Source organism: Copadichromis virginalis, linkage group LG19 (assembly GCF_057382275.1).
Source record: "Copadichromis virginalis isolate Kocher_CV1m ecotype Utaka linkage group LG19, C_Virginalis_male_GT1.1, whole genome shotgun sequence".
Lineage (NCBI taxonomy): Eukaryota > Metazoa > Chordata > Actinopteri > Cichliformes > Cichlidae > Copadichromis > Copadichromis virginalis.
Genome location: NC_140636.1, coordinates 24,465,616 through 24,481,556, shown reverse-complemented (window position 1 = coordinate 24,481,556; position 15,941 = coordinate 24,465,616). Strand labels below are relative to the sequence as shown.

Below are 15,941 nucleotides of genomic sequence, written 5' to 3'. Positions count from 1 at the left end.
ACTGTAAAAATAAAAACTACCAAGCATTTTAAAACCCCAGGCTAAAAAACAAAAAAACAAAACAAAAAAACAACACATTATATAAAAATGTAGCTTTTACATGCAACGTGGTTATGTTCATGCAAAGTCTGTGCGCGTCTCTTTGTAACTTCACTGAGAAAGTCCAGAGTTGACAGGAGATGGAGAAAGGGGCTGAATCATTTGAAGCAGCTGTCTAGTTTCCTCTGTCTGTGCATGCACCTTCAATAGCTGAACCTTTAGCTCACTGTTAGTCAACAGAGATGAAAAGTCTCCATCTGCAGAGGAAGACAGGAAGAAACTCTGAACTCTTACAATGACAGACTGTTTAAATTTTATGCAGTATTTTCAGTTCTTAAATAAATGTGCAATTAATGCAAACCTTTCTTGAGGTTAAATATGGTAACTACGCCAAGCTGCTGGAATTTAACATCTTTCTTTTTGAGGAATCCCAACAGGTACTTGGATATGGAAGTGTAATGTGGCTTCAACAAACGGATCATCTCTTCTGTAATGAAAACAGAAACATTTAATACATCCAGCGTAAAAACACAAAAGGAAGGTATTCTTTTCTCTTGCCACATTGCATTACCAGTCATTTCTAATTCGCTTATGATAGCTGCAGAGTTGTACGCCAGCTGGGAATTTCTGATTTGCTCTGACAGCTTCACTAAGCCTGAAACTTTTTCTGATGTTATGGTTGCTGACAATTTTGTCCGGAGTACATCTGAAACAGTGAGTAATTGTAATAGATTATTAAAAAGTTTTCCACCGCAAACATTCAAAATAAATAAGTCATTATTTCAAGTCAAGATCTCTCACCACAGGCCATCAGGTGATGCAAGCATGATGTCACATGAAGCAATGTCTCATCTGACAGGGTGTTAGACACAAGCGCACAGAGGAGTCCTGGTAAGCACAGACTTTCCATCACAGCCTAGATTACAATGGTTGGATTTAGGATAACTTTATCAGTCTTGGACAAATCAATAAAGCAGAGGTAGGAAAACAAAAAGAAAAAAAGAATTGTAGTCTGCAAGTACCTGCTCACCAACGTGGGAAGTGCACAGATTGGTGATTATCTTGCAGCTGTATGTGACTATAACAGAGTTTGATCTGGGATGATGAAGCACCTGACCAATTTCCTCCAATAGTCCTTCACTTACCAGGATGTCCTGGAATCAAATTACAAAACTACTGTCAATATTAGAATTTAAATAAAAACTGTGCAATTACTTTAGGTGACACTGAATGCCACTAAAGTAAAATTTCAATAAATATTGGCACAATGCAAAAATAAAACCATACTCAACCACTAAGCAGTTGTATAATAAAACCAGGACTGCTCCCAGCTTTATTGTTAATTATTTATTTAGGCTAACATACGGTGTTTGACGGGTGTGCCGACAGTGTAGACAGTAGCGTTAGTGCCGATTCAATCCACACTGAAGTAGAGGTTTTTAACAGCGCCTTCAGAGGCAACACGCAGTCAAGCTCCATCAGCTGGTCCTGAATGAGAACTACACATAAAAGTAATAAACACCATCTGCCAGAGGTATGATACCTTTTTTGAATTTACTTTTTATACCATTTTTATTACCATTCTTTGAAAGAGTCTGCAGGCACCGGCACGCTTGGGCTGAATTCTGAAAAGGAAGTTGGTTTTTTTTCCCCCTCTTTAAAAATATATTTTCTTTAAACTAAGTTAAAATAACTCATGTTCAGAGTTACCTTTTTCACAGGTGAAGACATAAGAGTCAAAAGAGACCTTGATAAATAGTGACCCCCAATTCTGAGCAATCTTGGGTGATGCTCGTGGATAGCAGAAATGTTGCAAAGAGCAGTGCAGCTATAAAACTGAACCTCTGAATCTGAGGACTGTAGGAGAAGAAGCAAAACAGGAATCGCTCCTGCTTGGCATAACAGCCTTGTTGACCAATCTGAAGAGTAAAAACATAAAATAAAAGGAAATGTAACACTGGAAGAAATTGAGAAGTTTCTGGAAAATACAGTTGTGCTTAAAAATTTACATACACTCGTCATCGGCATGGATGTCACGGGAATTTTGGCTTTTTAATTCTTTAAACTGTTCTTTTCCAGGGTGGAAAGACTGTACAGCATACGTCTTTAATGATTTATATAAAAAAATAAATAAATAAATAAAAAACACACAAATTGGGTGCAGTTCTCTAATCCACACCAAGAAAAAAAAAAGTGTATAGATAAAGTCTCAAATATATAATTACACCCCCAATAAATCAAATTCAAATTTTATTTGTCACGTACACAGTCATACACAGTACGATATGCAGTGAAATGCTTAGGTCTGGTCCTGCTGCTTTCCTGGTAATGGGTAAACATCTTCCCTTACTAAGTTACACATCGACCAGATGGTTTTAGTAGCCATCAACAAGCTTCTAGGCCTAAGGCCATGGCAAATTAACTCCTTGTTAGTGATCATGATTGACTACAACTCAGTTTCTTTTTGCCTGCATAAGGAGCATTTGTTTGAGAGCATATGTTGGACTGACCAATACTCAGAACAATGGAAACTCCTGGGAACTCAGTGAAGAACAAACAATGAGAACTGTTGCACAAGTTAGGAAGGTCTCTTGGAGTCAACTGCGGGTTTATAGAGCATTACTTCAAACAACTGTACATAAGTACAAGTTATTAGGATTTGTCACCACTTTGCCCATCTCTGGAAAACAAAAAGACCTAAACTATCACCCTCAGATGAGAAGAAATTGGTTCAGCAACCCAGGAACCACCAAGGCTCAAGCCTGCCTGAAAACCGCAGGAACGTCAGCATCACTGTTCATGTGAAGCAAGTTTTACATCAGTTGGGCTGAGGGGGTGCTGACCAAGAAAGAGAATACCACAAAGACAAGAGGTGTGCTTAGAGCAATAAAGGTGAGGCTATCAACTCAACTGTCAAGCATGGTGGTGGTGGTATCACCATACTCTGGGGCTGTTTTGCTTCCAGTGGTACTGGTACATGGCACAAAGTGGGTGGAATAATAAAGAAGGGAGGACTACCTTCAAATTCACCTAAAATTAACAACTTGATGATTGAAACTTGGAGTCAGTTGGGTCTTCCAAAGGGACAATGATCTCAAAGACACACATCAAAACTGGTTTTTGGAAAGGATGAAGGAGGCTAAGATTAAGGTTCTGGAGTGGGTTTCCCAAACCTCAACCCTATTTAAAAACAAAAACGAACAAACAAACAAACCCCACAAGAAATCAAACAAATAAAAACTCAACTACCTCTCTTGGCAGAATTGGTAAAATATCCATCCAGAATTATTGCAGAAGCTTGTTGATGGTTACTAAAAATATCTGGTTGAGGTGCAACTTACTAAAGGGCATCTAACAAAACATTAATACCTCCACTAATGTAAGGATGTGTGTATATCTGAGCCTGTATCTATACTTTTGACCCTGGGTCGATTAGACAAAACCCCAAATAAATTCAAAACTGTGCACAGACTCCTTGTTTTGTTTTTTTTAAACTCAATAAACATGTATACTGCACAATCATTCCTAGAAAAAGAACAGTTCAAAGTAATCCCTAAATTACAATGGCATTGATGCCAATGATGAGTGTATCTAAACTTCTAAACACAACTGTAAGTGCACAGTGACATTCAAATGAAATGGTCCCACCTGACTGCGTGAGGTGTAATAGAGCCCAAGTTGCATTCCGTTGGACCTTTGGATCAAAAGATTTTGCTAAAGCCAAGAGTGGTATGATTCCATCAACCATCAAAGAATCTCGATTTGACTCTGGAAAGAAAGATGAAATAGCAACCATGCATGCAGGGACAATTTTGGAGTGCTAGTGGCCCAAAACAAATTAGCAGAATTTCAGCAAGACAGAGGAGAGGTCATTTCAAGAAGCATATGGAACAAAATAACTACTTTTCTCATAAGGCTTCAGTTCTCTTGCCATCCTGAAAGTCCTGCTATTTATTTTGCAATACATAATAAGTTTTTAAAATTAAGTGTTTGTACTTTCTAAACCGTGTCGAAAAATACTTTAAAAATTAAGGTCTGTACAAACCTGAGGAGGCCAACATGGCAACACAGGCACAGGAGTGACACTGAGCAGTGGGATCACCTGACCGGAACAACTCAATTATGGGCACCAGCATCCCCATTTCTATCACCAATTCTTTACACACTGAAATCAAATTTTATGAATGGCAAATGATAAATAAGCCATTTGATCCAAAAGAACACGAGTTTTTAGAATCATACTATCAAAATCACTAAAATTCTGGATTAATTAAAAAAAAATTATAATAATGTAAATATCTTACTATTATTATCTCTTACCATTATTCTTTAGTAACAGATTTACAAGGGCGAGAGAGACAGTCTTTTGAACATCGAGATCAGATGATAAAAGTAGAGCCACGATGGGCTCCATGAAGGCATCTGGTAATGGACAGTTCACTGTAACACACAAACAAGGGAAAAATAACACATTTTGAAACTTAAGTCATATTTTTTGCTGTCAGAATGAACAATGTTCGAGTTGAGACCAGTTTATAGTAGTTGTATGTCAGTCAGTCTTACTGGGAGAAGCTAAATGTTACAAATTTGAATTACATACTTGTAGCTGATTATGAATTCAAAAGATATATCCCTCATGAGTTGTGCTATAATCTCAAGCATCTAAACACAGCAATCTGTCAACTGCCACCTATACACAAAACACCTGGTCACCCATTTACATACTACAGAACACTGTCTATGCTGTATTGAAAGAAGAAGCCTCAGCCTAATATGCACGATAGGGCTCTTGGTTGGCAGATTATAATAAAGCATACTGTGAATTCCACAGTAAAATCCTCTTATTCTTCCTTCTTTGTAACACATGGGTCCATAAGTGGGCGTTTTATCTGCCAACCTTGGGGAAAAAATACAGTTGGAAATTTGCATGCTGGTCACACCCGTTAGAGAAAATATCTCTGCAGTAACTGATAGAGGCCTATGAAGAAACCTGAAGTGCAAACAACAGCTGATCATCTGCAAGCCAATGCGATCAGGAATACTGTCAGATGAAACAAAAACGTGAAATCTTTATACTCACGATGATGACTGAGGTGTAGATAATACATGGCTGAAGTCATTTGTAGATCAGTGTTTTCTGAGGTTGCAAGTTTGTTCAGTGTTTGCAGACTTTCCTGGCTGAGAAGTTGAGTTTCGTTGTCTGGGAGGGGGGAAAGAGATTAATTGAATTGATCATATAAACTTGTGTACAACTTTGAAGAGTAATAGCACATGCAGTATGAAAGTTTAAAGAAGTTGCTGTCTAAACGTTTACTTTGATGCTTTTCAATTTTCCAAATAACACACTGCCTCGGTTTTTGTTCTTCCACTGCGATTTCCATAAAAAAATACGCATGGCTGCAATTTTCCTACCACAGTTGAGGCGTAAGGAAGGCAAATCAAAAGCCGTCCTTCTCTCGGATGAAATCCTAAAGCAATTGCACCGTCCAATCTCTCTGAAAGCTTCCTTTATCTTGATCTCCAGCTCTCTCCAAGCGCTCCTCAAGTGATCCGCAAATTCCTTCAACAACTGCGAGCAGGTGTTACAAAACCCTGAAGCCATGACTGCATCTTGCACAAGGTCCCCACACCTGTCTATTTTACACAACCTGCACGTAGACACGCCTACTGCTGTGTCACGTGACTGCAAGGTAAATTTAGACTATGGAAAGTATCTTGCTCTTCTAGCTTTTTTTTTTTTTGCATCTCGACACAACTTTAAAAGTAAAACTTATTGTGACACTTAATAAATATTAATATCTAAATATTTTAGGCGTTTCGTGGCTGTGCAAGTTTGTGGAATTGTGCAGCCTTCATATTAAGTTGGTCGTATTTTCGTTTGCGTTTCTTTTGTTCTAGGCTACAAATTTATTGTATTCTGTCTTTGTGTGCAAGCCTTTGTGACTGTGATGTAGAATTGTATGATATTCCATGTGAACTGCGTAAAGTATATATCAGCTTACAAAAAAAGTGCAACACGGGTAAAAATATTACATTACTTGAATAAATTAATAGGATACTTCTTTTGTGGCAATTGTATTAATGCAATACCTTATTTTTCTATTTTTAACATTATGGACAGATAAACATCAGGCTTTTAGAGGTAGACATAAAATAAGAAGAAAATGAAGTTAATCATAACAGAAAAAACATGAAAATGTATTTCTGTTATGAAATTCTGTCTTCAGCTTGATTGGTTATTGTTTTTGTATGTACGTCAGATTACGTTTGACCGGCTCCGCCTCTCTTTTTCAGATTTGTTGACTTGGAAACCGTCGAAGCGTTGTTGTTAAAGATGGAGGACAGGACAATCACTGCAGAGTAGATACATGCGCTGACCCTCGGCCAACTCTTCTGCTTCTTATACATACTTTTACGGACTGCTTCTGTGGGGCGAGGTTTGTTTTAATACTCAGACTGTTCGTTGAAGCTCCTAAATATTATCTTACCAAATGTAGTAACCCTGTAAAGTCAGTGAGCTATCAGAAGCATTTAGCAAGCTAGCTGCTAAAGTGGCTAAGGTTAGTGGTTCACACAAACTGTACTTTTTCCTATACTCTGACTTCAGCAAATAAAAACACCATGGGAGACTTAATACGGGTTTATTTTACTAGAGTGCTAAACTATATAATTAAACGCTTGGCTAGCAAAACCTAGCTAACCCAGTAGAGGTTTTGTTGTGCAACTTTAACGTCGTTGTCATGCATTTCTTTTAGAATGAGAGTCTTAAGTCCTGGATTATTCTCATTTTGCGCTCGGAAAGAGAAACATCACGCTGTCTGAGAATGCCAGCAGGTACGTTTCCTGCTGTTCCCTCCTCACTCCAATGGTGGAAGGTTCTTTAAATTAAAGTAGCAATGTCGTTTTGTATCGGCTGCTCCCATTTGGGGTCACCACAGTACATCATCTGCCTGCATCTCTCCTTATCCCTCTGCATTTCCTCCTTCACTACATTCCCGGATCTTTTCTGTAGTCTTTCTCTTTTCCTCCTGTTTGGTAGCTTTATGTTTAACATATTTCCAATCTATCCGCTGTCCCCTCCTCTGGACATGCCCAAACCCCCTCGGTCTTGTTTCGTTAACTTCGGTAGCGTTTCCAAACTCTTAAACTTGAGCTGTCCCTATGATGTACTCATTTTTAATCCTGTCCATTCTGGTCACTCCCTTAACATTGTTAACATTTTCAACTCCATCACCAGCTCCAGCCCAGATTCCTGTCTTTTTCTTGGTGCCACCATCTCCAAACCATACATCATATTAGGTCTCACTAAAATGTTGCAAAATGTTGTTGGTGTCCTTCTTTCCTCTCATATTTATCTCCACCCACTCCACCATGCCTGCACTCTCTTCTTCACCTCACTTGCCCCCTGTCTGTTGCATTGCTACTCTTACTTCTCTTACTTGGTGTGATGCAGTAGCGTAAAAATGCAGTTACAAGTTTTGCAAAAAGATTTGATCAATCTACAGAAGTGTTATCAACAACGTGTAGTTAATCTTATTTATGTTATAAAGTCTAATCTGCATTGTCACGTAATCTATTTAAAATGTTCCCTTTTATAGGTGAGAGTGAAGACCGGGCAAAAACCCGGGAAAGATTTAATGAAGTCTTCAAGAAGTACACAGAATCTGAGAAGAAAAAGTTGAAAAAGAAAAGCACTGAAACTCCGGAGACTATTGTGGTATGTCATTCTTGTGTTCTATTGATAATTTTACATCAGATGCTCTATATGTTGGCAAAAACATATAGAACTTGCAGGACATGTCTTAAAACTATTTCTGAATAGTTCCGAATCCTTGTGGATTCTGCATTTTATGTAAACAAGGCTGTCATGATGCCCTTCTTCCAAAACAGACAACATGTCGGACATATTTTAATTGCGGAAGTTTTAATAAATAACAAAATAAAAAGACTGTAAGTACTGACACCTCTTTACCTTTTCCTCTTTAGCTTCAGAATCTAAAAAAAAATATCAACCTTGAGAAGGACACAGAAGACAATGAGACCATCCTCCAGAACACATATGACCCAGAAGAGGGCAGCCCTCGCTACACAAAGAATAAAAGAAGGGAGAGAGAAATTTCAGAGAAGGTTAATTTTAACAACAATAGAAACCAAGAGGGGATTAAAACATCAAAATCTAAAAGAAAAAGTAAGAGGGACCTTCCCTCTCCTCCTATGCCCGAGGACATCGGAAGTCACATCCAAGAGGATGCAAATGCATCAAAGTCTGAAATTCCATTGGATCCAAATGATTCTGTAGGTGGAAAGGCCCCAAAGCAGAAAAATAAAAAGGGAAAAAGCAAAGGTGATACAGAGGTTAAAGAAGCAAGCCAGGAGGAGGACACAGAAGATAACCTATTGCATGAATACCAGCAAAAGATAGTAAAGGAGGACCAGAGGACTTCAAGGAGGACAAGGGTCAAAGGAGAAGATGAGAGTGCTGTCTCACAAAGTGTTACGCTTAGTAATGATGTGGGGAAGAAGAAAAAGAAAAAGATGAAATCTGTAGTCACAGATTCAGATGCAGGGTGTGTATAACTATTAGTGTACTATGGAGTTATATTTAGTGATAAAGCAACAGTGTTTGATTTCTTTCTACTTCTTTTTTTGCCTCCAGGGATCAAGATGAAGATACAGACCTGGATGCTGATGTGGAAAATGAAACAGAATCCAAGGGAAAGAAGAAAAAGAGGAAGAAAAAACATGGTGATTGCACGATAATTCTCAGGATTCACCAAGTTCCAGTTAAAGGTGAAGAAAGGTGTTGATGGTGATGCATTTCATATTTTGTTTTCTCCCCTTGTAGTTGTCAAAGACCAGAGTGAAGCGGAGTCAGAAGCACCTCAGAAACCAGTTTTTGATGACAACCTTGTTCTTGGAGTGTACATTCACAGAACAGACCGCCTCAAGACCGACTTGATGATTTCACACCCCATGGTGAAGATCCACGTTGTTGATGAAGCCACAGGGCAATATGTGAAGAAAGAAGACTGGTGAGACATTTCTGCTATTAAGTTTAGTGGTGTGTTTCAATTTCTGGGCACATTTTTTATTTAGAAATTTTTACCTTAAAATAATTGGACCATGGTTACTTGTTTTTCAGTTAAATTTAGGCACGATCTATAGATATTTGTATTTATAAGCCACTTAACTGTGCCAAAACCTTTGAATTATAACACATTTTGCCTTCAGTTCAAATTTGTTTTTCTTTTTTGTAGTCATCGCCCCGTATCCTCATTTTATGAGCAGGAAAACGTTGACCATGTTCTCCCCATCATGACCCAGCCTTATGACTTCAAGAAGAACAAATCAGTCGTCCCTGAGTGGCAGGAGCAGATCATCTTCAATGAACGTTTTGGCTACTTTGTTCAACAACATGACGAAGGCCCCAAAGTCATACTGTTCTTTGAAGTAAGAGTTATTTCAATAACAGTTAATAAACCATATTTTAACATTTGTGACAGTAATTTCCTTTATTGAAATGTTTTGCAAAGATCCTTGATTTTGTGACTATGGAAGAAGCAAGAGCCAACATTGATGTTGACAAGCATGATCGAGGTTTCCGAAAGATTGCCTGGGCATTTCTGAAGGTAATGTGTTTAATCTGATCATTTAGAAAGAAAAGATCAGTCTGGTTGTATTTTAATCTCCCCTGTTAATATGTATGCCCCTCCATTTTTCAGCTTGTTGGCACAAATGGTGTCTTGAATATTGACAGTAAACTTCGTCTCCAGCTCTTTTGCCCTCCACATCGGGCAAAGAGCCAACCTAAAACAGTTGAGGTGGTTGAATGGTGGAGAAAGTACCCAAGAACCAAATATGCATCTACCCTCTATGTTACAGTAAAAGGCATTAAACTCCCTGAGCATGTAAGTTAGCTGCTACTGTCTAGTTGTTGGAAGGTTAATAAATCTTCATATGTACATGGATGGAGTATGTTGTAGCTGAGCTGGTTATGTTCTTCAGGTGGACCCTAGTATTCGGTCTATGATGGCACTGCAGGAGGAGAGAGGCAGCACCTCCTATAGTGAACTGCAGAATGAGATCACCAAGAGAAGTCTGACACAACCTCTAGACAGCAAACCTCTAACCTTGAGATGGAGCAGGCTGCCTGGTCAGGTTTGTAGAAGGGTTTAAACTGCTCCTATCAATATTACATACAAATATACATGTTCATATTTTTAGCCTGAACATGGGTAAGTAGCAAAGAGTGGCAGTCAAAGAACTAAAGAGAATTTTACTGTTGCAGATCTGTCGAATTCCTAACAAGCCAATGCTGGCATTTCGTGGTGGTCAGATGGGCTGTTTCACAGTACTCTTTTCTCACGCTGGAACCATACTGGCTGCTGCTTGTGCTGACAAAGATGCGTTCCCTGTTGTAGGTAGGTCACATCTCATCGGTGTAAAAGTCCCCCTTCTAATGCTTTGTTGACTCCAACCAGGTAATTTCTTTGCTGTTTGTATGCCACAAACACCTCTTTGATGACATCTGGATTCTTCCTTGTCTGTGCATATATATTTTTAAAAAATCAGGTAAAAAAATAAATAAATAAAATAAAATGCTGTTTTTATTTCAGTGTATGAGATTCCCTCTGGCAAGGTTTTGGCTGCCTTCAATGGTCACCTCAAAATAGTGTATGATCTCTGCTGGTCCAGAGATGACTGCAGCCTTTTGTCTGCCTCCTCTGATGGAACTGTCAGGTAACTTTGTCATTGTACAATGTAAGATTAAATAAAAGTGATTAGAAGTGAATGAGGTTTCACTGTTTCTTGTAGTGACTCAGTTTTTGTATAATCTATTATATTTTAGCTCTAAATAAAGTTACCTAAGTTGTAGTGTGTGTAATATATTGCTTTTTTGAGAAACGGCCTCAACAATACTGGTAATGTTCTGATTTAAAAACTAGCAAACGCATTTTCTTTATATAAAATAGTTTTTGTATTTTTACATTGTTTCCCTCAGGGAGTGGAATGTAGAGAGGCTTCAAGTAACAGCCCAGAAGGTGCTCCCTCATCCATCGTTTGTGTACAGTGCTCGGTACCATCCTACAGCCCAGAACCTGGTGGTAACTGGGGGCTACGACTGCCTGATACGAGTGTGGAGAGTTGATGTCGGTGATGTGAATGGCCAGCTGCTGCAGGAGTTTGAGGGTCACGGCAGTTTCATTAACACAGTTTGCTTTGACTCCGAAGGTACTGTAAGCCCTGTTATGGAAACATGTCCCCGATGTGTGTGTGTTTGTGTTGTCAGCTACTGTGAGTTAGGAAAACTTGGAACAAGATAAGAGTAAATGTAGTCTCTTAAAGAATGATGTCTCTTGTATATGTTTTAATGAATCTTGTTATTAATAGCTGTAAATAAAATGGTGGTTAATGTGAACTTTATGTATAGCTCTGTTTTTATAAATCCACTGGCTCCAATTTTTCCCCAAACATTCCTGCCAGTATAACCTTTATGCCAGACTGACTGATTTGCTTTGACTTGCCTTGGACTATTTTTTTCCATTATTAGAGAGAGTAACTGAGATTTAAATTTGTCTTAGACTGTTTACGGTCACTGTCATTTACTTCAAGGCCCAGTTCAGAGAGAAGGAAAGCTGCTCTTTTTAAAGCAAAGAAAAACTCAAAGCCAGCCAACTAATTCTGGTTTTGTGTCTATGAGGAACATGTGTGCCTTTCTGTGAAGGGGTGTTGTGTTTGGTCTTTTATAATGAATGTGAGGCTTGTTCTCTTGTATATCTTATGCCATATCTGATGTTGTTTTCATTGTAAATAGGTCAACGAATGTTTTCTGGAGACAACATGGGCCTCATCATTGTGTGGAAAACCTCAGTAAATGACAGCAGGCAACAGCAGCAGCCATGTCGCCACTGGTGTATAGAGAGGGTACAAGAATTGATACTATTCACTGCACTTTATTTAGCTAATGTTAGTTTATGGTCATTTTAAAATCCCATGTTTTCTTTTGGCAGAAAATTGATGAGAGTGATCTCAGTGGTATCCCCATCAACATGCTGCAGCTCCATCCGAATGGGCGGTGCCTGCTCATACATGCCAAAGACAGTGTGCTGAGGATGATGGATTTGAGAATGTAAGACGAAATTATAATAAAGCAAAGACAAATATTAAAGTATTGTATTATACTCTGCATATAAATGAGGAGTGATTATTATATTATTGTATGTGTGTTTGAATATGTGTTTGGCTTTCCCTCTTTAAGTCTGGCTGTAAAGAAATACACTGGAGCCATTAACTACAGAGAGAGGATTTACAGTACTTTTACACCATGTGGGAACTTCATCTTTTCTGGCAGTGAGGATGGGATGGCGTATGTCTGGAATACTGATACAGGTGAGCATGAAATTTTTATTTTTTCCCGTAACAAAGACACTAGTCGGTTCTTAATGTTTTTGACAGTATTCTGCATAGTTGCTCCAGCCGTTTCTTTTCCCAGGTGATCAAGTTGCAGTATATTCAGAGCTTTGTTACCCCACGGCTCTCCACGGCGTGTCATTTCACCCCTACGAGAACATGGTAGCTTTCTGTGCCTTCGGTCAGAGCCAGCCCGTCCACGTGTACCTGTATGACCGCAAAGGTTTGTGTTTTGTTTGACAAAAGAAGAAGTTAGTCAGTAGTATTGTACAGACTTGCACGGCTTCATATCTGCCTTATTTTTCTCTTATTTTTTCTAGTTTCCCAGATGGAGGTGCACAGTATGAAAGCAGCAAGCAGATCAGCTTCTGAAGATATCAAAACTGTTTTAAACACACCTGACCCTCTAGCTTTGCAGGACACATCTATTTCTGCAGCCATGGATCAGTTTGCCCAAGCAACAAGACTTGCACTGAAAATGCAGTGTGTGAAGGAACAACTGGACTCAGTTCTGGTAAATGCTCATGTTAATTTTTAAATGTAGAGTGAAATAAGTGTGCAGTTAAATTAACTGAAATTCTTTTACATATTTTTTTCAGGAACCACGTCAAAGATCTTCTGCTACTGGATTCATTTATGAGCAAGGTACTCTAAGCAGTTTAGATGAGAAGGACTTTATATAATTAGCTATATTAGATTTGGTATTTTAACCTATTTTTCTGGTTTGCAGATAAATTAAGCAGTACTCACACAGGCCGGAGCTTCACATCAGATGTCGGCACAGTGAGTTTTTATCAGTACTATATCAAAATACACACCTTTATATACTGAAGCATTGCTGAGGTCACAGATGGTGAACAAGCTTTATGAGTCTTTTCTGTCAATATTGATTTTGTTTTCTGTAATCTGCCTCCAATCGCTTTATTGCTCAGTTGCCCTCAATGTGTTGACAAGGGAAACAGCATAGAACCGGGTTTATATACTTTAATTGTAAACTCAGCCATTTTTCCCCTTTGTGTAATATGCCAATCCCGCTCTGTGTTAATTTATGTTTTCATATTTCAAAGAAATGTATGGATTTCTATTTAACCTTGATTTTAAATCTGTGTTCCTGACAGTGAGAATTGTATTAGAGGGTTTACATGAAATACACAAATGTGAATTTTACTTTTATTATAATACAAAACAGAAAATTGCATTAATTGATTTATTGCACCTTAATGCTGTTATGTATTTATTTATTTCTTTTATTTACAGACAGGATTAAATGCCTCACTCCCACCTCCATCTCTCCTGTCACCACACTCCAGACTGAAGCTCACTGGTGCTCTGGCAGAGCAGCTTATCCCACAGGCTTCTCTGAGCACTCAGCCCCGTAAGTGGCTTTTTTCAGTTAATCACACAGTTATTTGTATTTAACCAGTGGAGCTGTGTAACTGAATTCAAATGATTATGAAGATTATAACTGTGCTACGTACAACTTGGGCCAAGTCTTTTCAGCACTGTGCAGCATGTATGCTATGAACAGAAACACAGATGGACTGCTGGCAATTGTTACCCATCTCTTGAAGTGACTACTGCAAATTGCAGTTACTGCAGTAATGTACAATATTTATCGTGGTAATACATAAAATATTACTGCAGTTTCAATTCTTGATGTTTTTTCTTATACTTTTAGGTGGGTTCAATCCTGTTGGTCATTTTCTAAAAGGTGCTTCGTCTTTTAGACTACAGACGGTAAGATTTTGTAATGTTTCCAATTAATCTTAATGCTGCTGAGATAGGCAAGGACTGCAGTGGTGTCTGCCTGCTTGTTGCTATAAGAATGAAATTATTTCCTTTTTTCCTTGTCAGACTCTTCTTGACCACGTTTCTTCAGGGATCCACGTGGAAACTGATTCTGCACCTGTTCAGCAAGTAGTAAGTATCCAGTGTAATTTAAAGCTCAGCCACAGCCTTATTTCACACTTATTCAACTGTCCTACCTTTCTGTTCCATTCATAGGTTGTTTCTCTTTATGATTACAAAGCAAATCGCTCTGATGAATTGACCATTCGCCGTGGTGATGTCATCCAAGTACTGTACAAAGACAACGAGAACTGGTGGTTTGGACGCCTTGAAAATGGGCAGCAGGGATATTTTCTTGCTTCTTACGTAGCAGATCAGAGTAGGTGGATTATCTTTTCTTGTGGTAGATATGCTTTTAAAAAATTGTTTATAAAAATGATAAAAACATGTTATTGTTGTAGGGGATTACAATGAAGAGGGGACTCACATGCCTTTGTCTAAAGAGCCTGATGAGAGGTCAACACCTACTAGGGTAAGAGAACAAAAAAATCAGAGTGGCGTCTGACTGGGACGTGTTCATTAATGTATTTTGGCTAAAAGGTGAAGTGGGGGTGGAGTTCACATCTCATTAATTAATCTTTTTATACCCACTGTAGGCCTTTTGTCAAAAAAATTGTCAGCTTGATTTCATGTCAGTTACAAAAAAGAAGAGAAGACTGAAAAATATCAATATATTGCTCTGTGGTTCCTGGTTCTCCTTTTACATACTACAGCTACAACAATATTTTGAACAGCAGTGGTCTTTGTCATTCCACCTTTTGTGCATGAAAATAAGAGATTTGGAACAAAATATCAGTTTCTGTATTTTTCAGTCTTCTGATGCAAATCTAGCTGTAGCTACAACTTCCATGTTCTGCTGTAAGCAGCTATTTTGGCGAAACTATGACAAACCGTGAGTCATTTTAAAGCCTACAGTGGGCAAGTGTCACTTTGATTGCTTTTCATTTCATAAATTCACAAATGTGGTCTGGTTTGATATATGCGTGATTTTCCTGTTCCCATGGACCATCACTTTTTTCTTTATACTCGTATCTCCAAGGTGTCTGCTGCCATTAGTTCTTCTGGAGAACTTAGGTTTCTTTCCGAGCCGACGCTTTCCGACACAGAACCTGAGATGGCAGTTACTAGGTAAGTGGCTCTCTTTGCTTCACTCCGAACTACTCCTAACTACACAGGCTGATGAAGCTGTATTGTGGTGGAGAGATATTAAGTGCTGATTGTGAAATACGTTTCCCACATAGAAGTAGAAGAAAAAAGAAGGTGAAAAAGCCACGAGTCCCTGCAGCTTCCTCTCAAGCCACGTTTTCAGATGCAGACGCATCAGCGTCGACCAGTAGCACCAGGAGGATAGGCAGATCAGCAGGGCGACCTCTGCCAAAGAGGCCAACAGACAATACAAACAGTGCCTTTGAGCCTGATCCATAAACTCATGGAAACAAACAGCAACCGTATGTCTGCTTTATTCTGATTTTTATTTCAGCTGTGATCTATTTTTCACTTTTTTTTGTTTGTAAATATTTTTTTAGTTTTGAAAAGTCACAGTTTATATTGCACCTAATACAGATTAAATTTGTTAAATATGTTTATAAAAATATTGTAATTGTATAATGCTGATAAACATATTTTTTGTACATTGAATATTT

General features: G+C 38.4%; 2 protein-coding genes across 4 annotated transcripts; one reads left to right on the top strand and one right to left on the bottom strand.

The window, feature by feature from the left end:
* Positions 1–8: 8 nt before the first annotated feature.
* Positions 9–5,641, bottom strand: LOC146686179 (uncharacterized). Its single transcript, XM_085441665.1, has 13 exons — positions 5,452–5,641; positions 5,120–5,239; positions 4,360–4,479; positions 4,085–4,204; positions 3,688–3,807; positions 1,750–1,958; positions 1,619–1,664; positions 1,405–1,538; positions 1,062–1,193; positions 841–955; positions 611–745; positions 401–526; positions 9–296 (listed from the first exon to the last, which is right to left on the bottom strand). Exons 1-13 carry the CDS (start codon positions 5,639–5,641, stop codon positions 151–153), a joined length of 1,713 nt encoding a protein of 570 aa, XP_085297791.1. The 3' UTR covers positions 9–150.
* A 699-nt stretch (positions 5,642–6,340) lies between these two features.
* ahi1 (Abelson helper integration site 1) lies at positions 6,341–15,936 on the top strand. 3 transcript variants are annotated; one of them, XM_085441770.1, is made up of 27 exons: positions 6,341–6,476; positions 6,795–6,873; positions 7,638–7,756; positions 8,026–8,606; positions 8,696–8,784; positions 8,885–9,071; positions 9,297–9,489; positions 9,573–9,668; positions 9,762–9,947; positions 10,045–10,197; positions 10,328–10,460; positions 10,656–10,779; positions 11,042–11,271; positions 11,855–11,964; positions 12,051–12,169; positions 12,299–12,429; positions 12,533–12,673; positions 12,771–12,964; positions 13,050–13,095; positions 13,181–13,233; positions 13,708–13,825; positions 14,129–14,187; positions 14,305–14,370; positions 14,455–14,617; positions 14,700–14,770; positions 15,338–15,426; positions 15,540–15,936. In XM_085441770.1, the coding sequence occupies exons 2-27, from the start codon at positions 6,864–6,866 to the stop codon at positions 15,721–15,723; spliced, it is 3,645 nt and encodes a 1,214-aa protein (XP_085297896.1). In that variant the 5' UTR covers positions 6,341–6,476; positions 6,795–6,863; the 3' UTR covers positions 15,724–15,936. The 3 variants fall into 3 exon arrangements, with proteins under 3 accessions (XP_085297896.1, XP_085297899.1, XP_085297897.1); XM_085441771.1 differs by lacking the exon at positions 6,341–6,476 and adding an exon at positions 6,489–6,599; XM_085441773.1 differs by lacking the exons at positions 14,700–14,770; positions 15,338–15,426; positions 15,540–15,936 and having other exon boundaries at positions 14,480–14,568.
* Positions 15,937–15,941: the final 5 nt, after the last annotated feature.